The 25,512-nt window shown below is 40.5% G+C and overlaps 3 protein-coding genes across 3 annotated transcripts in view; 1 reads left to right on the top strand and 2 right to left on the bottom strand.

The window, feature by feature from the left end:
- NALF1 (NALCN channel auxiliary factor 1) overlaps positions 1-25,512 on the top strand; it is a 587,247-nt gene that overhangs the window by 486,971 nt on the left and 74,764 nt on the right. The window lies entirely within an intron of this gene.
- On the bottom strand, positions 15,774-17,000 carry LOC133049677 (protein strawberry notch homolog 1-like; the record flags this gene model as incomplete). The annotated part of the gene is made up of 1 exon (XM_061133825.1): positions 15,774-17,000. A coding segment is annotated over one exon (1,227 nt), but the record flags the coding sequence as incomplete, so codon positions are not given.
- On the bottom strand, positions 17,112-23,291 carry LOC133049676 (protein strawberry notch homolog 1-like). The gene is made up of 2 exons (XM_061133824.1): positions 23,221-23,291; positions 17,112-17,676 (listed from the first exon to the last, which is right to left on the bottom strand). Exons 1-2 carry the CDS (start codon positions 23,289-23,291, stop codon positions 17,112-17,114), a joined length of 636 nt encoding a protein of 211 aa, XP_060989807.1.

Below are 25,512 nucleotides of genomic sequence, written 5' to 3'. Positions count from 1 at the left end.
TCAGCATCAGTCCTTCCAATGAACACCCAGGACTGATCTCCTTCAGGATGGACTGGTTGGATCTCCTTGCAGTCCAAGGGACTCTGAAGAGTCTTCTCCAACACCACAGTTCAAAAGCATCAATTTTTTGGCACTCAGCTTTCTTCACAGTCCAGCTCTCACATCCATACATGACTACTGGAAAAAACCATAGCCTTGACTAGACGGACCTTTGTTGGCAAAGTAATATCTCTGCTTTTTAATATGCTATCTAGGTTGGTCATAACTTTCCTTCCAAGGAGTAAGCGTCTTTTAATTTCATGGCTGCAATCACCATCTGCAGTGATTTTGGAGCCCAAAAAAATAAAGTGTGACACTGTTTTCACTGTTTCCCCATTTATTTCCCATGAAGTGATGGGACCAGATGCCATGATCTTAGTTTTCTGAATGTTAAGCTTTAAGGCAACTTTTTCACTCTCCTCTTTCACTTTCATCAAGAGGCTTTTTAGTTCCTCTTCACTTTCTGCCATAAGGGTGGTGTCATCTGCATATCTGAGGTTATTGATATTTCTCCTGGCAATCTTGATTCCAGCTTGTGCTTCATCCAGCCCAGCGTTTCTCATGGTTTACTCTGCATATAAGTTAAATAATCAGGGTGACAATACACAGCCTTGACGTACTCCTTTTCCTATTTGGAACCAGTCTGTTGTTACATGTCCAGTTCTGACTGTTGCTTCCTGACCTGCATACAGGTTTCTCAAGAGGCAGGTCAGGTGATCTGGTATTCCCATCTCCTTCAGAATTTTCCACAGTTTATTGTGATCCACACAGTCGAAGCCTTTGGCGTAGTCAATAAAACAGAAATAGATGTTTTTCTGGAACTCTCTTGCTTTTTCGATGATCCAGCGGATATTGGCAATTTGATCTCTGGTTCCTCTGCCTTTTCTAAAACCAGCTTGAACATCTGGAAGTTCCCAGTTCACATATTGCTGAAGCCTGACTTTGAGAATTTTGTGCATTACTTTACTAGCATGTGAGATGAGTGCAAATTATAAATGATAATTCATTGAACATTCAGGGTTTGCAAATTATTGGAATACCAGATTTCATCATGGACACTCAATCATCACTGATGCTAAATAACAAAATCATCGGCAGGGATCGCCACAAACAGGACTGCGGCTGTGGCAGCAGGCCTTGACTCCAACTGCCCTGCTTCCGCCTGGTGCTCCAGACAGGAGGTGGAGAGCAGCTTTGTGATCCAGTTCGTAATCAAGGTCCCATATCAATCTTACGTCAGCCTGAGAGGTCATGCCCTGAGTTTTTGTTTGTTTGTTTGTTTTTGCCATGTCTAGTAGCTTTTCTTGACTTTCAAAGAAGTTAATTTTAAAAAGGACTTTGGGATAACAAGTAATGACTTTGAGATCACTTATAATTTATCATCTAAGTTTTCAATTTTTTATAGTTGTAATTATATATAGTTTAATTTAATTTATAGTTTTCATTTTTTAACTTCTAAATCTGGACAACTTTAAACATATACAAGAAGAATAGAACAGAACAGAGCTAATGAATCCCCACGCACATATCACCCAAGTTCTGTGGTAATCAACATTCTATCTCATGTCAGCTCTACCTCCACCCACTCCCCCCACTGATTCTTGATTTTTTAAATTGCTTTTTCCATTTTAAAAGTAAAAATTACAGACAACAAAATGCATACATCTTAGCAGTACAGTTTTTGACAAATGGATATACCTGTGTAACCTCTGTCTTTTCACAGGGTAGAACATTATCTCTCATAAAAGTTTTCCCTCTCATTACTTCCCAGTCTTCAGTAGCAACCACTTTTCTTATATTTTTCACCCTTGACTATTTTTGGCTTTTTCTAGCATTTCAGATGTAAGAGAATAGTCAGTGTATGTTCTTTTGCTCAGCAGAAAGTCTATCAGATTCATCCATGTTGCTCTGTGGATCACGATTTCATTCCTTTTCATGCTGTGTAGTATTCAAGGAGAACGTGTGGATTGGTTTGGTAGCTCAATGATGTCATAAAAGGGACACCTGCTTCCTGCCAAACTATGTCAGAGTCGTCATTCTTCACGGAGACGTGCTTTGTCTGCTCATGATAAGTCTAAAGCATAAGAAAGGCGTAAGTTTAAAACATGTTGAAAATTTTAAACAACCCTCCGAAATAAAACTAGCATTTGGATAACAAATAAATGAAGCAGTAATAAATAATATAATAATAAATGTGAATATATTAATGTCATTTGTTTTAGAAATCTATAGGCAACCGGCATTTTAATTTCCTTTTTATGCCCTAACAATTGCTACTCTGAAGTTTGTTGTAAGTAATGAACAGATAATTATGAGATTTCATGATCTGTTATGTCATTTTTCTTAGTATAATCAACCTAAATACAGTAAAGAAAAAAATTATTTATGCTTCTTTTTGGTCCCTAAAACTAATTGCTGGACACATTGCAGACACAGTCGGTATTTTTAACCTGACAATAAGAGATGGTGTGATTTGCTGACATACGACCAGCTAGCTAACTGCTGAGTGTAAGGCTCGGACTCAGAGTAGGGGGCATAGAGCTGCATGGGTGTTGTTTTGTTCAACCAACTATTGGTTTGAAGACTCCTGATTGCATTTCTTTTAATAGCCTATTATCATCCTGAACACTGAAGGACCTCTTTTGAGTTCTTATTATTCTGTATTCAGAAAAGGGCTCCAATGAGACCTTGGAAGACTTCTGCATTTATTTTCCAGGAGTTAGCTTGCACTCATAATTAACTAATGGTCTTTAATGTGTCCATGGCACAATAGCTACTGTGGTAAGTAACAGAGAACATTTCCACAGGGTCACTGAGCTGACAGAGCTCAGACCTCCCTCTGGCAATTGACATTCCCATCACTGCCATCTCTTGACACTGGTCTCCCCTGGTTTGCCAGCATGTCGTGGGGCTCCTGTTTCACTCCAGTCTGTCTTCTTTCATTGGATTTTCCTCCTGCTCTTAAGTGTAATTATTATTCAAGGTTTTTAACAAGCAGTAGCCTAGCCATGAGAAAATAAGAATTCTAGTCTTGGATCCATATTTTAAACATTTATAGTGGATACCATTAAACCTCTCAAGCTGCAGTTTCTTCAGCTATAAAATGGGTGTTTTCATTTTTCCTTTGTTGATTCTGAGGGTTGTTGTCCCCGCCCACTGATAACTAATGTGTCCAGCATTCTGAACTCAAAAGTTTTTTTTAAAGCACCGTGCAAATTCGAGGCCCTGCCCTTGCTGCGCTCTCTGCGGACTCTCAGCAGACATTCAGTCTTCCCTCTGCTTCTGCGCCCCTTGCACACGTGCACACACATTGTTCTGTCTGAACTTCTGTAATGTGTCAATAAGTCATTTCCCCGGAAATCTTCCCAGTGAACCTTCATTTCAGTATGAAGCTCACATTAGTTTGTCTGATCTCCTCGATACGCCTAAATCTTTCAGGCTCAGCCTGAAACTTACATTATATATTTATCTAGATGTAAAAACCTCTTGGTTCTCAAATACAAATAGCATATCGGGTTGGCCAGAAAGTCCATTCGAGTTTTCCATAAAGTGTTATGGAAAAACCCATACTAACTTTTTGGCCAACCCACTACTTATACCAAATAGATTAATTTAATGTTAACTCAAAGCACAAGTGGTATCTAATTTGAGAGAAAGTTTGTTTGACAGGGTTTTAGTAAACGTATTGTTTTTAAATGTAAATTTTCATATTCCTATTTCTTAATTGTAGCCTTTTTATAAATACCCTTCTCTAAGAACAGGAATCGGGGCTCTTTGGAGAAATGGCTAAGTCATAGTTTGGGGTAGAGAAAATACAGGGGAGTCTGGAACTGTGAGCATGACATCATTTCTGGGGGCATCTTTTCGACCATCAATCTAGTCATGGGAAAGTATCGGGCAAACCCAAAATAACAGATATTCTACAAAATAACCGAGCAGTGTTCATCAGAAGTGTTAGGCTCATGACAGATGAGAAAGGACAGAAATTGTCACAGGCTGAAGGAGAGGAAGAACAGCCAATTAATGTGACTCCTGAATCTTAGAGCAGAAAAAGGATGAGGAGGAAAACACAGGTAAAACTGGAATACATTCTAATACTTATTTAAGACTACTGCTGCTGCTTCTGCTGAGTCGCTTCAGTCGTGTCCGACTCTGTGTGACCCCACAGACGGCAGCCCACCAGGCTCCCCCGTCCCTGGGATTCTCCAGGCAAGAATACTACAGTGGGTTGCCATTTCCTTCTCCAATGCATGAAAGTGAAAAGTGAAAGTGATGTCGCTCAGTCCTGTCTGACTTAGCGACCCCATGGACCGCGGCCTACCAGGCTCCTCCGTCCATGGGATTTTCCATTTAAGACTACTACACAAAGCTAATTACCTGGCTTTGAGAACTGGCTTTGGTTAAATAAGACGCTATGATTAGACTGCATGAATAGTATATGAGAAAGTTCTTATGCTATTTTTGTAATTTTTCTCTAAGTCTAAAGTTCTTTCAAGGGGAAAAATACTTCTACGTGTTGTGTGTATGTATATATGTATATGTATATATATATGTTTATTGATACATTTTAATTCAAACCTGGCCTATCAGACTTGCCCAAGTTTCAGTGCATAAATATAGAAAGATTTTGATTACAATCTGGGACATATTTGGGTGGCTAGCAGATGGCTTCTACTGTAATAGGTTCTCCCTTGGATTGTTCAAAATTTTCTCATGGAATTGGATAACATTATTTGACCTGTAGATCCATGGAAATATTTATAAATGTGTCCTGTTTCTCATTTTGCTTCTAATGTATGCACAGTTCACATTCATGTCGCTGTATTCTATTCCTCCATAATTCATTAAGTCTGCTCCACGTTGCCATCTGTGCAATAACTTTAAAAGTTTTCATTAAGATATAAAAAATAAGCCTCATTATTGAGGTAAGAAATGCTTCAGTAGATGAGTTCAACTCAAGTTAGAAACATATCTGCCAGACTGGACCAGCTCTCAATTTTTCATCAGTTACTCTGACAATCATCCACCCCTTGGAAGAACATCTGGGAAGAAGTGTGAGATCTTTTGATTTTCTTCCTTTCCCCCTGTAAGTTACATTTTCTGAAGCCTTTTGGAAATGACTGGCTCTCTTGAGAAAAATGTCAAGTTCCCCCTTCCCTTTAACATCCTGGGGTCACCTGTCTGTCTCTGTAAGTTTTAAACAGTGGTAATTTCAGGGCTAAATTTTAGAGAGAAACCAATGAAACTCAGGTAGATACATTGCATAAGGTCACAATTATTTTACTGGCAAATGGAGAAAAATGCTATTTCTTTTCATTATCGAAGCAGTCATTAAGAGATTCAGCAGACATTCATACTTGGTCCTCAACACCGGAGGTAAAAACAATGAAAAGACATGATCTTTTTCCCCAGAGAGCCTCCCATCTTGTGAGAAGGGCACAAAGAACAGGTTATGATGGAGCCCAGAAGGAGAGTCACAATAAAAGCCTTCATTCAGGAGTGGCCCTTTGTGCCTACTGAGAAGGTCAGGAAAATCCAACACGAATTTCATCTGTTATTTTCTGTGACAGCTTTATTAGTTAATGAAAAGGGAATTCTGCAGTCTACATGGGTCTGAGCAGTGACTGATAATGCTGCATTCAATTTCTGATCTTTTTCCCCGAGGACCTTTGCCTGGAGGCTGACTTCAGGTGAAGTCCCCCATGGGTGTGGTCCTCTCTGACCCTGGAGCTGAGACCAGCTCTGAGGGCCCATCCCATCCTCCTTCAGAATCTTGTCTGCAGACACTTTCAGTCACATTGCCTTGCTTTGATCAGCTCTAGCCACTCCCTAAGATTGCAGATTACATACACACACACACACACACACACACACACATTTTTCCCCCTCTACTTTTTGGTATTTTTCTACCTTTTTTTGGCATTTTTTCTACATTATGCAGCATGTGGGATCTTACTTCCCCTACCAGGTATTGAACCCGTGTCCCCTGCCATGGAAGTGCAGAGTTTTAACCACTGGGCCTCCAGGGAAGTACCCCTAAGATTACATTTTCTTTCACTTTTTACCTGCCAGTGTTCTCTGTCCCCTGTGAGAACCTCCGTGTCTGTACACTGTGATGACCTGGAGATGGCCTGACTAGACATTCTTCAGTAAATGTTTGTTCAAAGAATGAAAGCTAGGCATCAGCTGATACCCACTGTTCGCCAATTTAAAGTGAAATACTTTCTCTTGAAAACTTCCTCCGTGGAGCCGACACCAACAAGTTGAAGTCGGAGCTTCAGTGAAATGATTTTTCAGGGCCCACACCAGTCCGAAGTCACCCTTTTTCCTTGTTCTCACTCCCCTCCTGACCATCCTGGAGGCAGCAGATTATACTTTCACAGGTTTTTAGTCTCACTAACATTCACTAGATATTCTCTTAAAAGGTAGTCCTACAAAAATCAGCTGCCAGCAAATTTAACTGTAGCTATTTTTTAATAGTACTAGGTAATGTATCTTCCAGTTACTTTTCTGATACATTCAAAACAGGTTTAAAAATAAACACTATAATGAAATCGAATTGGATGCAGTACAAGTACTTCTTTGGCAGAGTGTTTTTGGCAGAGGAAATATAGTTTGTGGGACTGCTATTAATTTGATGATATTATGCACATTTTTTTGTTTTCCTATTAAATTATATCCTATTAAATTAGATAAAGAAATGTACATGCAACTGGAAATATAGTCAAATTGACAGTGCTTTTTTTTTTAATGTTTTTGAATATTCCCCTGTATCTTGCTTAACAATTTTCAGCTTTTTCCTTAAGTTTTTTAAGCTCTTACATTTCAGAGGGATTCAGTCAGTGTTTTTTTTTTTTTTTTTTTTTTTCCAGAATTTGCACTGCCAGTTCCAAACACCAACTTTCAAGGGTACTGAGATAACCAGTAGTTTTTGCAAACACTTTAGGGAAACTTAAATAGTCAGATTTTGACAGACAAGGTGAATTTTATGCCCATAGGGTTTGATTCTAAAAATAATAAAATTTAATTTAGAAAATCAATAGTTTAGTTCAAAATCAAAGGAATTTGATGCTTTTGTTTCAAAATCCAGCAGACACCATTCTTAAGCACGCATTGCCTCAGTTTTCACATCGTTAGAGTGGGATGATAATAGTACCACTCTTATAGCATCACTAGGGATCCTAAGAGTTAAGACATGGAAAGCTGTTCAGATTATTTGGCACAGGTTAGGAAATGAATAAGTATTTGTGGAACGAATGGGTTTTCCAATAAACTTTGCAATAATTTTTCTTGTTATTATCATTAAGTAGCTTCCCCAAAGCTTCACAGATAGTAGGAGATAGAGATGTGAGTTTGAATGTTAGATCTGATATTTCGTAACTGTGTGACCATGGACTAGTTGCAAAGAATAAAGTTCAGTTTTTCTACAGTGAGTGAAAACAGCAGTACCCTTCAAAAAGTGTGAGAATTAAATAAAATAATGAATGTCATAAAGGGAGAAACGGAAAAGAAATGCAAATCAAAACCACAGTGAAATACCACCTCACACTGGTCAGAATCGCCGTCATCAAAAAATCTGCAAACAATAAATGCTGGAGACATGTGGAGAAAAGGGAACCCTCTTGCACTGCTGGTGGGAATGTAAATTGAGACAGCCACTATGGCAGACAGTATGGAGATTCCTTAAAAAAAACTAGGGATAAAACCACCATGTGACCCAACAGTCCCACGAGGGGGCATATACCCTGAGAAAACGAAGATTGGAAAAGACAGATGTTCTCCGATGTTCACTGCAGCACTGCTTACAATAACTAGGACTTGGAAGCAACCTAGATGGCCACAGACAGAGGAATGGATAAAGAAGCTGGGTGCACACAGACAATACAACATTACTCAGCTGTAAAAAAAAAAAAGAACGCATTGAGTCAGTTTTAACGAGGTGGATGAACCTAGAGCCCATCATACAGAATGAAGTAAGTCAGAAAGAGAAAAACAAATACCTTCTATAAACACATATATATGGAATCTAGGAAGATGGTACTGATGAACCTCTCTGCAGGGCAGCCAAGGAGACACAGGCATTGAGAACAGACTTGTGGACACAGTGGGGAAGGAGAGGGTGGGACGAATGGAGAGAGTAACATGGAACATGCCCACTACCGCGTGTAAGCATGTAGCGTGTGTGAGCATGTGCCGTGTGTAAGCATGTACCATGTGTAAGCATGTAGCGTGTGCAAGTGTGCAGCATGTGTCAAACAGGAGCCAGGGGGGATTTGCTCTGTGACTCTGGGAGTTCACACCCGGTGTTCTGAGATGACCCAGAGGGGTGGGATGGCGCGGGGATGGGAGGGAGGCTCAAGAGGGACGGGACGCGTGTGTATCTAGGGCTGACTCAGGCTGATGCACGGCAGAAACCAGCACATTATTGTGAAGCAATTATCCTTCAATTAAAAATAAATTAATTTTAAAAAAGGGTCAGTCATAACCAACCGAGAGGGAGCCACTGCCTTTCTTCCTGTGATTTGCCCCATGATCTCCAGTGAGGACTCCAAGACCCTCCACCCCCTCAATCAGTAACTGTTTTCTGAATGTGTCTGTTCAGGCCAGCGCTGGTTTTTCTTTAATTCAGTGAGATGCAAATTTGATGTTGGACCCAGAAATCTATGCCAGCCTATATAAACCTATAGATGATATGTATATTTAAATATATATATATATACACTTGCTTTTCTAAATTGCAACAAGTCCTTTCTGAAATAAATTACTAATATAAGAAATACCTTTCTTTCCTCCTATTCCTGTTTTTGTTTTTTTTTGTTTTTTTTTTTTTAAAGAGAGGAGGGAATTACACTGGTTGGTTCCTAAAATCATTAAAGTTTAAGCGTCCTGATAGGAGATCATTCACCATCATTCTGTTGCAAAAATGTATTCCAGTTTCCCACCTATATGGGGGAGTGGGCGTGTGAGGAGGTTTCTGAGGTTGTGGATAGGTAGCAAATTCAAAAGCCTACTAAAGAAATTCTACCAGAAACGACTGCTGAAGTCCAAGCATTCTCCAAACACGGGGTAATCATACCAGAACTCAGCACGGTGATGCCACCTGATGCTTTCACCCGCCGCCTGTCCTCCTGACCCTTCCTGGACCATATCACTGCTGATACTGTCCCACGTTTGAAATGGCTCATCCCTGTCCCTGCTGGTCCTAGGAAGAGGCTCATCTTTTGAATTCATTTATTCTTTGAATTCATCTGTTCATTTACACTTTGTGACTCACAGGAATGACCATTTTTTTTTTTTTTTTTAAACGTTCTTTTAGTCATTGAAACATCTACATTCCAAGCTATTCTGGTAGAGGCTTGGTGACGAATTCATCCAGGAAATAGCTCGTTTTATTTTCAAATGGCTCTCAGCTGGAGGACTGCAGATGGTGACTGACGGGTTGGCATGTGTGCCCTACGATGTCCAGACTCCCTGAAAGAATCAGAGGATCTAGATCCAATGATCCTCTAAGTCACTGAAGTCTAAACCATCTGTAAACAGCTTTGAACACACCTCCCCATAGGTGCATACATGTGTATACATAGGTATCTGGTGTAACATAGCATAACATCTATGTGTTATAAAGGCATACCATGGTAGACCTCAATAATGTGTTACAGTCTAAAATAAAAGGAACATAACATAGAGTATTTAAAAGAAGTAAGGCATCACTTCTTTTAGTGAGTAATTATTGAGCACCTGTTTTTGTGCCAGGTACTATCCTAACTGATGAGTACTCAGCATTGAACAGGACAAACTTTGATATTTCATGGAGCATGTATTTTAGTGGGTAAACAGTAAATACATAACACAGTGCCAGTGATAAGTATTTTGAGAGCAAAGTATGGTATGTTGTTAAGAGAGGGATGGGGAGTGAAGTATTATTGCAGCTTAGGCATTCAGAAACACTGGGCAAAGACCTCAGTAGTTAGAGGGGAAGAAGAAAAGTATTTGATATAACAGGGGGAAAAAGTACAATACCTTGAGACATTGAGGTAAAGATGAAATCAACAGAATTTATTTAACAGTGAATGAGACAGCAAACTTCGCCAGCAGCTCAGCAGTAAAGTATCTGCCTGCAATGCAGGGGCCGCAGGAGATGTAGGTTTGATCCCTGGGTCCAGAAGATCCCTTGGAGGAGGAAATGGCTACCCACTCCAGTATTCTTGCCTGGAAAATCCCATGGACAGAGGAGCTTCGCAGGCTACAGTCCATAAGGTTGCAGAGTCGGACCTGACTTAGCAACCGAGCCCGCAGTGGGACACTATTAAGGAGAATGAGGGCATATCTGTGTTTTGCATAGATCTTCTAATATATTTGAGTTTTTTTGAGCTGCTTGTTTTATCTGATAGGCTTGTCATTGTTTTAACTTCAAAATGTAACTAACAGAGAACTTGTACCAGGAATATGACAGACTATCAGCTTTCCCACTGTTCTCTTTTATTCACACATTAAAAAAAAAAAAAAGGTTTTCAGATCATGTATATTTCCTATGGAGACGTGAGACCACCTGCTATTAAATATGCTGTATACAGGTCAGTTGAGGTATGACTTCAAATGTTTGAAATGACAGCCATGAATTTTGATGAGACAGGATTATTTTATGATAAAAGCACAGAGTTAGCTATTAAAATTTTATATTTGGTACTTTGTTATACAATATTAATAGGAAAAGAGACCTAGAAGGCAAGGATCGAGTCTTTTGAAGTATCTGTGTATCACAGTGAAACCACAGACCCAGGAATACACCGGAGCTTCAGTTTATTAATAATGACCTCGAACAGTTCAAGCAAATGTCAGATGATCATTTGGGTTACTGTACGAATCTCCTATTAGGTCGTCAGAATTCCGTGTAATGTAACACACCTGTCTTCAAAAAGAGCCTTGTGAATCCTGGAGGAAAACTGAATTGCTTACCGCTTATCTGACCAGTTCAGATGGTCAGAGAGGCCCTAACAAAGTCAAAACAGCCCAGGCTTCGAAGGCAGCGCTGTAACACACAGGCATCGCACCTTTTCCCCTCTGTTATATCAAATACTTTTCTTCATTCCCTCTGATTATTGAGGTCTTTGCTCAGTGCTCCTGAATGCCTTAGCTGAAATAACACTGCAGAAACACACTAGCTTGCATTGTGTACAGTTTGTGTAGGTCAGGTCAGCACGGGAAAAGTCTGAATGAGGAAGTGTTTGCCAAGCGCACCCATAAAGAGTGGGGCCCAGATTGATTTTAGATGCTGCTGCATTCGCTGTAACGTTCCGCCGACAAAGTCAGAACCTTTATGCACCGGAAGAGTTTGCCAAACAGTGAGTGTTGACGGATCGTAGTGAAGACGGAGTGAAGATTATGGTTACCATTTTTTTTTTTAAAGTCACGAACAGCTCTTGCCAATTCTTTATTTTTTATTTCTATTATTGTACTTTTCAGCTCCAGAACTTCTAGTTGGTGACTATCTTAGTTTTCTTCAGGCTGCCATAAAGAGTATCATAGACTGAGTGACTTAAACAACCAAAATTTATTTCTCACAGCTCTGAAGACTGGCAAGTCAGAGATCCAGGGGGCACAAAGCCAGGCTTTATTCCTCAGCATCTTCTCTTGACTTGGAGGCAGTGCCCTTTCTCTGAGAGTTCACATGCCTTCTCCGTGCCCATATGGAGAGAAAAGGAGAGAGAGGACTGTCTGGTTTCTTTCCACACAAGACCAAGGCGCTGACCCCACCAAGAGGCCAGAATCAGTAGGGGCCTCGGAGGCGGGCTGTCGCATCGAGGACCTGACTGGCCACAGGTCACCAGTTCTGCCTCTCCTAGTCCATTCATCCTCTCCGGTTCGTTCTCTCAGTTGTAGCCATTAGCCAAGCCTAGTGCAAGTGACAGTTTTATATATTTTACTTACAGCGTTTCGCGCAGGTGACATCAGTAGTGAATACCCAGTAACCGCTAGGAGTAGACACTCCACTGTTTCCTGTATGATTTCAGCCTGACCTCTGAAGGCTTGTCTGGGGTAGACTGTTGATACTGGTGATGACAACTTGCAGTTGCACATGCGTGCATGCTCAGTCACTTCAGTCGTGATTGACTGTTTGCAGCCTTATGAACTGTAGCCCACCAGGATCCTCTGTCCATGGGATTCTCCAGGCAAGAATGCTGGAGTGGGTTGCCATGCCCTCCTCAGGGGCTCTTCCCAACCCAGGGATCGAACTGGTGCCTCTTATGTCTCCTGCATTGGGAGGCGAGTTCTTCCACTAGCACCGCCTGGGAAGCTCCCCTAATATACTAGGAGTCCTTTAAGAGCAGAATTTCTGTCTAATTTATCTTTTTTATCCCCAAAGCACCTAACAGTACTTTGCATGCAGCAGGCAATTGATAGATATTTTTGGAATAAATTAAATTAGTCACCAATGAGTATTCAGAGGACTACAGCACCTACACAGACACAGATCTTCATATTTGCAAGTGTACAGGGCTATAAAAAGATAGATATGCATCATAGAACATCCCATAGAAAATATTCAGCTAGACAAATATAAAGCTCTGCTACGCTGTCAACACCAAGGGCTACAGCACTGTTTCTGATGAACGTCTTCTCCTAGCCAATTAGAAAAACTGGAGACATAGTTTCAGTTGTGAAATTTTCTAGTTTGATGCACAGATTCCTATTTCCATAGTCGACATAGGCAAGTGGTACAAAAGACAAACATACAACTTGCTCTCTTTTATTAATATTTGACCTTTAATTTGAGCTCAATAGCCACAATTTACATAAAGGTAGCAATTCAGAGTATAAAGTCTCATGTTTCTTTGGTTTGTATCTAAAGAAAGGCATACTGGAGACAGATTGTGCACACTTTAAATTATAGTTCTCCATCAAACATAAAGGCATTTAAACGATAGGTTACATTCTGGTTATACCTTCTGTGGTTATATATTGGAAGTTAATCAGTCAACAAATGTCTGCATGTATTAATATCATTCAGTAACCTCTTCATGGTTCAACATAGAGCACTCCTGGGTGACTGATGAAACCCCAGTTATCAAACTATTGATGCAAAGTAAAAAAGACCTATAAAGTTTATCAGACCTCATTCAGTTCACTGCATAAGTGAGATGTAGTATTTGCACAAGTAACTAACAACACAGTTGAAGTTTTTAAACACACAAATGAGGAAACTTGAAATTTCAAAGTAGTAAGAGATCATTTTCATATAAAAAGCATTTGAGCTGGACTTTACATGGCAAAGAGAGAAATTTAACAGTTGGAAGTGGTCAGTGGGAGAATTCCAAGGCTCAGAGACATCAAGTGCTATATTGATCATGTAATAGTTCAGTCTGATGAAGAATAGGAAATTTATAGAAGAGTTTAGGTGCTACAGAAGACAGCAGAATAAGAGATGAGAAAATGCCATCTTAATTGGCACTTAGAAGGTAACTGGCTGTTGGGAAACTGTTATTACTATTAAATTGTCAGCATAGATTGCAAGTCATTATCAAACCAGTGAAGAGGGAATGAAGGTGCAATAGCAAGTGGAGATTGTGGAGACTAATGATAGAAAAGGCTTGAAAGATAAGGCTGTGTGTTGCAAAGATGCAAGACCAAGGGTAGGAGTTTTTAGAACAAGGGAGCATTTGTAGGTAAAGTTGAGTATGTAGAAATGGAGAGATTAAAGACTGATAACAGGATAATTGATGGTGCAAGGTCTGGGAAGAGGAGATTTCAAGAGCATCTCTGGAGGATTTTGCATTAGCAAGCATGGAGGAATGGGGCGGCCATCTCTTCCTCTTGTCGGGGCAAGTGGAGAGTAGATGAATGGTTTGAGGAAACAAAGGAAGAAAACGGAGACAGCTCAAGGAAAGATGGCCTTGATCTCAGTCAAGTTAGAGGCTGATAAAGAAATTGGGAGGTCAAGAGGGTGAAGATGACTTGTTTAAAAAAAAAAAGAAAGTCCTGAAAAAAAAACACAAATAGACTGGCAAACAGTTGAGGATGGATGACCTTCATTTACCTTGAATACCATCAGCATTTTTTTCCCTGACTTGCTCTGGTAACCTTGCTGCAATGTGGAAAGGAGAACTTTGCATAACATGAGAAGTTCAGCACAATCTTTAAAGCAGACAACAAATTCCACCATACTGGGGAAAACATTATTCAAAATGTGTACAAGCTAATTGTTTTCTCTTAGCAATTCTGCTTCATAGCCAGTCATCCGTAGCTTAATAGGATCAGGTAAAAGTACTATCATTATCAGATATTTAAAAAAAAAAGCAGCAGCTCATGTCTTGCCATTAACTGGTAAGTGATTTCATTCTACATAAACAGACTATTGGGCATCCAAAATTAGCCAATCTGGTCAGAACATATGTTTTTTTGTTGTAGGCTCTTAGAGTGTGAAACCATGATAGACCCACCCACCCACTCACTCATTCATTTGTTCATTTATCCGTCACAGTGGAGGTGCTGTTGAGGGTCAGGGAACATAAGGGTCATAGAGAAAGAGGAGGAAAAGCCTGTATAATCCCCGAGTCCAGGGAGTTTACCATGTGTGGTCTTTAATAGATTATCTTCTTTATTCATAGGCCGCACAAATTCAAACAACATGGACTTATTGGGAATGATTTTCCTTTTAAAAGAAATCCTGCTTTGGCAGATAATTAACAAAGAACATTAAAGCGTGAGTTTGGGAAGGGCGGAGACCAATGGGTCCAAATCTATCTTGAGTATGAATGGGGCTAAAAAATATATACGACAATCCAGTGAGTGACTGACTCTTTCGTCTACTGATCTCTCTCGAAACTATGAGTGTCCTTGAATGGTGAGTTGACATTAATGTGACCAGTGATTAACTGGGTAACCAATATTTTTTGACACATTTTTAAACATTTTGTAAAAACTGTTGCTCTGACCCATAAATCATGGTAGAAAAGGGAGGCACATTGGCTGCTCTTGGCCAGTTTTTTCCCTTTAATTATTAAGCTGGCAAAGTCAAAGGCACAGAAGCCATCGAAATAGACAGTAAAAGCTTTGCACGCCGTGCCTGGGAAGGGCAGGCCCACTTGGGGGGCTGAGGGGAGGACGAAGGGAGGAGGCCGCGGGCCGGAGGGCGCCACACCCAGCGCCCCTCCCAGCTGTTAAACTCCCCGGCTCACTCGGCCCTTGAAAGCCGTTTTGATTCGATGCTGATGTTTTGAGTCATCTCCATAAGCTCTCTGACTGACGCTTTGTTAAGTAGCAGGCGAGTAGAAATGCTGGGAATTGGTGGATCGTTCGTGGGTGGGACACCCACGAGACCGGGACAGGGAGAAAGGGCCAGTCGGAAGCAGGAAGCATGGTCACATCTTTCAGGCACCGGCTTTTTTTTTTTTTTTTTTGTTTCAGTCTTTGAGTGTGATTTACTTCAGTATGACTAATTCAATCAAAAGAATGTGTATGATACATTTAACATTAATTCAATGAAGCACTGTCAGTAACTTGGGAACCTCTAAACAAATGTTTTTTAGGACATTCACACAGAGCTGTCTCAAAATTCCTATTAACTAATACAGTAATTTTAGGAAACACTTATGTTGATTATTAAAGCTATGCACGCTATGCTATAAATGGTTATTTCTTTTAAGTTACTGTAACAGAGAAAATTGGGAATATAAAGGATCCAGTGATTTATCTGCTGTTTTACGGCAGAAATATACTGTGACCTGACAAACATTTCACTGGACAAAACTAACAAAAACATCATCAGGTACATTAAAAATACTAGGAGTTAAGGAAAAAAGGCTCACCAGTTTGACTGCTTTGTTATACATTTTAACATAGCTCTGAGAAAGAAGAACTTCCTCAATTTTGAAGGTCACTCCAGTAAAGCTCAGCTGTCGAGCAATGTACATTCCTCTAAGCTTCATATCCATAGCAACTATTTCCATGGCACCAACACCTCTCCGTTCTACTGCCTGAATAAAGTCACTGAATTCTCTAAATGGAGTTCCCTCACCCCATATTCCAAGACGGTTCATATAGGCCATATTTCGTGGTTCAGAAGCACCAGTGGCACTAGCATAGACAACTCTGGCTTTTGGCAATTTGTTCTGAAGTTCCAAAACTGCTAAGCCTGTCTTGGTTGGCTTTGAAGAACCAACAGGACATAAGTTTTTTGCTTTATGACATTCATCAAAAACTATCACTCCATCGAAGTCATCACCGCACCAATGTAGAAGTTGTTTTAACCTCGTCTTATATTTACCACCAGACTGACTTTCACCAATTAGGGAAGAATAGGTAGCAAAAATAACACCCTTCTTCACACTCCCATTATGTTTGGAAGAAATTTTTCCATATTTAAACTTATTCAATGAATGGACCAAAATGTTTTTTGCTCCAATATCCCTCAAATCTCTTTCAGCATCATACTTTAAATCATTTGAAACACTGAACCACAAAGCCCGTTTTCTACTCAACAAATAATTTTCATAGATGATTCCTGCTATTGTCCTTCCTTTTCCTACACCAGCACCATCGCCTATTAAGAAGCCGGCACGATCTCCATTAGGTAGGAATGTTTCATGTTGCTGGGCTGCGTAAGTAATTGCTTCAAGCTGTAATGCTGATAACCAGCCATTATCAATGGTTTCTTCAGAAATAGATGTCTTGTACCAAACATCAGGAGGAGTAACACTGGATAAAGAACTAGTCTCAACTACAGCATCTGGGTGACGGAGGCCAATTTTTAATTTTATTGGCATATACTCTGCATAGGTTTCCGCATGACCCATTTCTTCTTCATCTTCTTCTTCTGGTTCATCTTCCTCTTTCACAACAGGGACCTTCATGGTCGGGGAAAAACTCCTCATTTTCATGTCATTTATCCATATTCTTGCTACTTCTTTATTAGAAGACTCTTTCTTTACTGTGCCATTGCTTACATCAGCCTCCTCAGGAGTTCACATTTTGAGAATTCCTCAGCAGTCCAGTGGTAGAACTCCATGCTTTCACTGCCAAGGGCACAGATTCGATCCCTGGTCTAGGAGTTAAGATCCAGCAAGCCACCCAATTCAGCTAGCTGCTGTTGCAACTGGCTGAGCAATATTAGCCGGTGGCTTCAGTTTCATGAGTTCATTCAGACTATTATTTTTTAGCAGGTCCTTCAGTTGAACTTGGTCTTTTGAAGGTGCAGAAGTTATGGCATTTCGTACTGCTGGTGCTGAGACTGAAGGACGTGTGTTTGCAGTAGTCTGAATAAACTTCGTTAAAGTGATGGTTTGCCTATTCGTGGTTACAGGTGGTGTCTTAGTCATTACAATTGTAGATCCCAAGGTCGGAAGCTGATTTATCTGATTCAGCACAAACGTTGTAGTAGATGGAGGCTGCTGCTGTATGGGAGGCGTAGGTGTTGGAGTTGCAAGCCCCGCATCTCCACCATCAATATCAAAGAGGTCATTTGGACTAATTCCACTCTCGCTCAAAGCAGCAAGCAGTAAATCTTGCCCTGGTTCCACCATTTTCCCCGCCGGATCCGACACCGGAACAGCTTCTCTCAGGTGACGAGAGCTTGAAGAACCAGAGGCGACGGGAGCGGAGGCGGCGGTGGCGGCGGCAGCAGCGGCGTCCCGGCACCGGCTTTAAAAGCCAATTTCGTTCGCTGGATGAGTGACTTCAAGTAGCCATTTTCTAGTGCAGATGCTAATGAGAATCTGACAGTCAAGATCCAAATTTAGATACTGATAATGGCTCTTCTTGGCCTGCAGATAGCTTGAAACAGCTCAATCTTGACCATGGGAAGGAGTGGGAAGCTTCCCTTCTGGGTAGTTGAGTTTTTAGAGGAAATTGCCTAAAGTAGAAATGAATTTGTCACTCTTCCTTTCCTGAGAGAAGGAAATTGAGGCAATGCTAAGAATAATACCTATAACCTAAATCTTAAAGTGGCATGGTATTTGCTAACTGAAATTACAGTTTTATTAATAACTACAACAATTACTTATGTAAAGAAAGAGACTGGCACAAAAAATTAAAGCATCTTTTAAGGAAGATACTCAAAAATGCCCCTAAGATCTGACGGAAAAAAACGCCTTTGTAATTCTAAAGACATAAATTGGAAGTTTTCTGGCTGATACCGTAACTTATTTCCAAATCACAGTGGAGGAAAACAATTATCTTAGATTACCAGAAAGTTCACATAATTTCCTAGAACCAAATGAAAAACTGCGATGTGAATACAATGTTCTGTATCTTACGTAACTTATTTAGGAGAAAAAGAGTTCAATTGTGAAATGTTTCTTGAAGGATTTTATAGTTTCTCTTCCTTTACTGGTTTCTGACTAAAATATGCTTGTTAGTGTCATCAATACAAAATCAACATTTTCTGTAAACAATTATTAAGAATTAAAATTCTTATATATGCAACCAGCTAAATTAAAAGATAGTTTTCAGATAATAGAGTGTTTTAATTTTAAACATAAATGCATCATTTTAGAGTTTTTAATTTATAAGTAATGTGTTTATCTTGGTGCAGTTTGGAAACATGTTTAATATTCTGTCATAATCTATAAAAAGATGCAATAGAATATGTTGGTTTTCTTACTACTCATCCTAAGAGGAGGCGTGCAAATATGGTTCTGTATTGAACTAGGCCTATAGAAAGACAGCTTTTAAATAACTTATATTAGACCCAGAATTCATGTGTATGAGTTTCAATGTATATATATATGTACAGCCATTCTTCATCATTAATTCTACAAAATGCAATTAGCTGATTGTGTGCTAAATCTCTTATGGTCAGGTAACCTATTATTTCTTATTTTGGATATGTTTTGAGGAGAGAGAGGAATAACCAAGGGAAAAAATAAGCTATGCTTTTAAAGGCTGCTCTGAGCTTAGAAAATTTCATTTTTTGGGAATACACCCACTGTGGGCAGCTTCCGTGATATCTCCACTGATCCCTGCTTCTTAGAAGGGGCCTTGGGTAGCCCCCTCTCCTGGACGTGAACCGATTGACTGACTTCTTTCCAGCAAGTAGAATATGGCAGAAAGAATGGGCTGTCCCTTTTGAGATTTGGATAGAAATGGGCAGTGGCTTCCATTTGAACCCTCTCTTGGATCTCATGCTGGGGAAGTAAGACAACATTTTGTAAGCAGCCCTAGGGAGAGGTCTGTGTGGTGTGGCTAAAAACTAAGACGCTCCGTCTAACAGCTCCCAAAGAAGTGAGGAACCCAGCTCACGAGACCCTGAGGCCCAAGGGCAAGCACGTGGGTGAGTGACGTCTTGAGACATCACAGACCCAGCCAGCATTTCACTGTAACCTCCTGGGTTAGTAGCTAAAAATACATGATGCTCTGATGTGTCCAGATTTAGTAGCTAAAAATACAAGACGCTCTGATAAATCAAAATTTCAGATAAACAACGGTAATTTTTTTTTTTTACTATAAATATGTCCCATGCAATGCTTGAGACCCATTTATACTAAGAAATTATTTGTTATTCACCTGCTGACATTCAAATTTAATCTACATTTTATCTGGCAGAACTAGAAATGAGATACCTTGAGCTACAGGCATAGCAAACTCATGATCCCATTCCTGACCCATAGAAACTGGGTTAAAAACTTTGCCACTTTAAGGTGTGAAGTTTGGGGATAATTTGTTCTGCAACAACAGATAACTGATACATTACCTAATGACTGGATGAGGGTACTGACAAGTTGACTGATTGGTGTTTTAATTGGTCTCTCAAATGCAGAACCAATAGTGATGCTTGCCATCTGCCTGCCTCACTAGGATGCAACCTGGTTTATTGCTCTGGAGATAGGAAAGAAATATTATTTGCATTTAAACGCTATTGGCTAAAACACAGCTTTTGAGAGACAGCCTTCCTAGCCCATTAGAGAGATGTATGAAAAAGCTATATAAATGATTTTGAAACTTTAATTTCTAAAATGATTTGCCCCTTTAAAATATACTGTGGTTAACAAAAAATAATAGGATGATGCCAGAGAGAGAGAGGGTTTGTTGGTAAAACAATAATTAAAAAATACAAAAAGTGTATTTTGTAGCTATACACTTATGAAGCTACATTTTTGTAGCTATAACTTTTAAAGCTATGTGCATATTTTATACACAAAACCATACTATATGAGGCACATTACCCATCAGTTACACAGATGTGTTGGGGAGCCTCTGATCTGACTTTTCCCTTTTCTCTCTCCCCACATCTAACCAGTCACTAAATACTATAAGGCCGTTATTTGCAACGTTTCTCAAATCCTTCCCTCCCTTCTTTGGTTGGAAGCAAAAGTTGCTAAGTCCTGTTCGCCTCTTTGTGACCCCATGGACTGTAGCACACCAGGCTTCTCTGTTCATGGGATTTTCCAGGCAAGAACACTGGGGTGGATTGCCATTTCCTTCTCCTGACTTAGGGATCAAACTCAAGACTCCTGCATTGGCAGGTGGATTCTTTACCACTGAGCCACCAGGAAAGCCCCTAAAACTTTTCTTTGTTTCCTGTAAACTAGAGAATGATTTCAGCTAAAAGAAGGTCATTTCCCTAGGAAATCTGATTATCATTCTTCTCTGTGATAATTCTTTTATGACATCATTTTTCTTTCTCCTGGGATCTGTCACCTTGCACCCCGGAAGATAGTAGGCATGTTAGATGTCCCAACTCAGTATTTGCAATTCTATGTTGTAACCACATTGAATGTCTATCATAATTGTTAATATGTTATCTTAATGACACATCCTAATTATGTTAATTTTCCTGGTGGGAAGCAAAAACTTTGTATGATGTGGTAATAAATCCTTTTTAGATGGGCAGATAAATGTGTCAGTGGCTTCTTTTTTCTTGTTTAGTGACTAAAAATATACAAAAGATAATGCTGTTCAATCTAAAATTTATTTTTGTGTCGTGCTGTAAGACTGATTTATTGGTCCAAGGGTAGACATTTTCAGTAAATTTAAGAACCTGCATTAATAAACATCTGGGTAACTAAAAAGATACGTCAAGCCTATTGAAAATAAGAATATCGTATTTATTCGGAAAGATATCCCCCCTCATGAATGAATGTTTCCTTTCAAGCCATCGGGTCCGAATGTCCTATTAATTAGAATTACGTTTGGCAACAGTGACAGAGACCTAAGCCACAGCGCCTTAAGCAAATGTCTTCCTCCCTCGGCGAGTGAACCAGCTTCAGGCAGTTAGGCCTGGCGGGCAGCTTCATGGAGCCAGAGAGCCAGCGTCTCTGTATAGTGGTCATCCCTTAGGTGGTTCGTGTCCGAGACGCTCCTGCTCCAAGGTGGCCCTGGTAGGTCCAGCTGGTCCCTGCACCTGGGAAGCAGCTGATCCTGTTCCCATAAGGACATTGAGATTCTTCTGCCTCTGTCTCACCGGGTGAAGCTTAGCCCTGTGATGTGTCTGGCTCCAAGGAGAGGCAGAGAATGTGACCTCATAGCCGGAAGACGATGTCCCAGTTAAAAGTTGATGATGTCATACACATATGTATACGGTTGTTTCTAATGAGGGTTTATTTAACATCTTTATCTTAAGGTCAATTCATTATAGATTTTTAAAAAATATGTATATTCTATGACTGAGGGATGGAATACAATTGAAGCAATAAACTACTGAAGGAGATGCTCCCGGGGGGTTGTGTGTGTGTCTGACAAATTCAGAAATATTTTACAGAAGAAAAAGGTTACAAACACAACTTGGCAAATAAATGGCTTAGTAAAATCAAAGGAACAGAAGATATCAGGGACTCACCCCAAAATAGCATAGCTCTGGCTGCCAGTGACCAGGCAAACAATATCTGAACCCATTGCTGAGTTGAGCCTAATTAAATTTAGTTCTAAATGAATGAAAAATCAAGGTATATTTCCCATTCATAAGAAAAACAAGCTCTTAGAAAATTTACACACCTATGGGATGAAATCCTAAAGTTTTTAGTCATAATGCTGAAAAACCTTTCATTAACGCTGCAGTTAATAAAGAAAACATCCTGATACCTTCTCATGTATCGCAAAGCTGAATCAGTACCAGCCACACAAGCAGATGGTTTCTGCTCCTTGGTGCAATGTTTGAAAAATTTGGTCAAAATTTTGGATATTATTTGTTTCAATTCAGTTCAGTTCCGTCGCTCAGTCGCGTCCGGCTCTTTGCAACTCCGTGAACTGCAGCACGCCAGGCCTCCCTGTCCCTCACCAACTCCCAGAGTTTACTCAAGCTCCTGTCCATTGAGTCGGTGATGCCATCCAACCATCTCATCCCCTGTCGTCCCCTTCTCCTCCCACCTTCAATCTTTCCCAGCATCGGGGTCTTTTCAAGTGAGTCAGCTCTTTGCATCAGGTGGCCAAAGTATTGGAGTTTCAGCTTCAGTATCAGTCCTTCCAATGAACACCCAGGACTGATCTCCTTTAGGATGGACTGGCTGGATCTCCCTGCAGTCCAGGGGACTCTCAGGAGTCTCCTCCAACACCACAGTTCAAAAATTATTTGCTTAGAAGAATGAAAAAATGACTGCAATTTTAAAAGCTGGGTAAGGCGGGAAGTTCCATTTTGTTATCCTGAGAATCGGTATATGAAAAGAAGAAATGAGGGGCTTTTCCAAGAAGTCCCAACCTTTCTGAGTCGAGACTTTCCTTGTGGCTCAGTTATTCTGAGCTAGCACAAGACCACGTGGGTGGTTATCGTGAGTGGCCAGGACGTTCGCCACCTGAGTTCTCTAAGACACATGGCCATCTGAAGGAATTGTTGCGTCTCAGAGTAACTGTTGTGTTTCGCTGTGTTCTGTTGCATTCTGTTGTGAGAACCCGCTGCTGTTTTCTGTCTGCTGGGCATCAGTGCCGTTGGCAGAGATTGCTGCCACTTCCTTTCCTGCACGTCTGTCTCAGAGGGCGCTCCGTGCCCTTCTCAGCAACTGTGTTCTGTTTCTGATCACTGCCTGCCAGTTTGTTCTTTAAACTGCTGTGGAGCTGAGTAATCTGCAGAAATGCAGTACTTCTCTGTCTCTCCCTGTCCTCATGTCTTCAACTCATTCTCTGCACATGCAGCGTTTCTTCTTCTGCTCTAAAGACAGCTCTTTCGTGTCCTTTTTCCCTCCTCTGTCTACCTCTCTGTTTTATGTACTACCTATTAAAGATGCTTATTGAATTATCAAGAACAACAGTAAGTACGTGTTCTGAGGCTCTCTTCTGGGGTAGCTCTTGTTTTGGATCTTCTGATTCTTGGCATCGTCGCTGATCATCTTTGGCCATCATTATGGAAAAGAATTTGAAAAAGGATAGATACGTGTGCATGTATCACTGAATCACTTTGCTGTACACCTGAAACTATCATTGTTAACCAACTGTACTCCAAAATAATATACGAAGTTTTTTACAAAACATTAAATTTGAGAATAATGTGAATTAAGAGGCTTTATAGCGTACATCATGGTATGGGTGAACAACTCCAAGCTTCTTGTTAGTGCTATTTACTTTCTCACTGAGAGAATCATATGCATGCCTTCCACGTTCTTATTTCTGTATTGTAGCTCACACATTTTAAAGCATGCATCACTTAGATAGCTTATGCAATGGAGTTAATGTTCGTCTCTGAATGGGTGACAGTCCCTGTTAGAGGATTTCTTTAGTTGAGGCTGCCAACCGCCTTCAGCTTCCTCAGTTCTAACAGTTTGACAGATGTGTGCACATTTCAAAGCAACCAGTGATTTATAGCATTTGTTTCTTGGCCTGAAAGTTTTCTCCAGGGCTTTTGTTGGTTTTGATAGTCTATGAAATGGATATAACTCTTGGAGGACTGAAAATACACTTTAATACAGATTTATAGTTTCCCGAGCCTACGACATCATTGGACAAAGTATGTTATCCAAAACAAGAAAACAAACTAATGTCATTACAAGCTGTTTTTTTAAAAAACTACACAATTGTATAAACAATCATCAAATGTAACTGAACACATACCTTAAAAAAAGTACTGGCAATTTTTTCATTGAAATTAGTGGATCTGCTAATTTTTTGTCAGAAGACTTGTCATATATGTATGTGAACCTATCTATGTTACACATTTGTGTGCATGTATATATGTACTATATGTAAGTATAAATATTGCATTATAATATTTGTGATGCTGCATGTACTGTCATAGCTATTTTATTACAGAGTGTAGGCAAATGTGGGGAAGTTGCTCTCTGAAACCCAGACACCAGGCTAGGAGATAGAAGAGTGGTCCAAATGTTAGCATGGACATCTTATGAGTGTTCTTACTTATAAAGTACAGACAATTACATCTGTCTCCTATGTGCTTACATTAGTCCTCATTTCCTAAAGTTCATTGGCAAAGCGTAACTTGCCATGAGGCATGGGTTTGACCTTAGAGTGTGATGTGTGTAAGGTTTATGAAATTGCAAAGTAATGGTCCAGGCACAGGACGGGGACAGGAACTGCATTTATGAAGCACTCGCTAAGGCAGGCACTGGGCTAGCATCTTCGACATCCAGATCATCTTTCTTTACGTTTTTATTGAAGTTTAGTTGGTTTACAATACTGTGTCAGTCTCTGTTTTACTCCAATCCTTTGGCCACCTGATGCAAAGAACTGACTCCTTAGAAAAGACCCTGATGCTGGGAAAGATTGAAGGTGGGAGGAGAAGGGGACGACAGGGGATGAGATGGTTGGATGGCATCACCGACTTGATGGACGTCAGTTTGAGTAAGCTCTGGGAGCTGGTGATGGACGGGGAGGGCTGGTGTGTTGCAGTTCACGGGGTCGCAGAGTCGGACACGACTGAGCGACTGACCTGAACTGAACTGTTGCAGAGCAAAGTGACTTCGCTATACATACATATATATCTATTCTTTGTCATGTTCTTTACCATCATCTTCACTACCATTCATTGCAGGGTATCGAATATAGTTCCCTATCAGATCATCTTTAGGACAATATCTCCATTTCTCAACCATTAACAAGTTGCACAAGCTCAGCCACTGGCAGCAGCACCTCTCACTGACACACAGCCCGAGTAGGTCGGGCCCCGGCACCGCAGGATGGGTGCTCGGCTCAGGCAGCCGCGGTCTCTGGTGCCGGCCGGGCTGCTTCTCGTCCGCAGGGCGAGGCCTCTTCTGAATGTATACAGGTTGTTGGACAAGCTCAGCTTCTGGTGGCTCTTCCCTCGGGGGATGTCCGTTAAGAGCCCCAGTTTCTAGAGGCCTCTCACATTTCTTGCCAAGTGAGGATATTTATAAAAACCTAACTATCAAGAAAATCTCCAGCTGTCTTTATTTCTCTCCTTGACTGAAATGTCATGGAAATCCATTGAATCAAAATAATTTAGTTTTACCTTTAAACTTACACTTAAATATAGACTTCCATGCTTGTGTTCATGCTAAGTCACTCAGTCGTGTCCGACCCTTTGCAATCCCATGGACCATAGCCCGCCAGCCTCCTCTGTCCATGGGATTCTCCAGG

This window comes from Dama dama, chromosome 30 (genome assembly GCF_033118175.1).
Source record: "Dama dama isolate Ldn47 chromosome 30, ASM3311817v1, whole genome shotgun sequence".
In the NCBI taxonomy this organism is placed as follows: domain Eukaryota; kingdom Metazoa; phylum Chordata; class Mammalia; order Artiodactyla; family Cervidae; genus Dama; species Dama dama.
The sequence above is the reverse complement of the archived record's forward strand: the minus strand, read 5'-3'. Positions and strand labels throughout refer to the sequence as shown.

What these genes read in the sequence shown, in the direction of transcription:
- LOC133049676 (XM_061133824.1), bottom strand. Translation starts at nt 23,291, where the DNA reads ATGATCAGCGACGATGCCAAGAATCAGAAGATCCAAAACAAGAGCTAC. An exon ending in AGAAGAGAGCCTCAGAACAC is followed by an intron (nt 17,677 to 23,220) that starts GTACTTACTGTT and finishes TGGCTTTTAAAG; the next exon opens with CCGGTGCCGGGACGCCGCTG.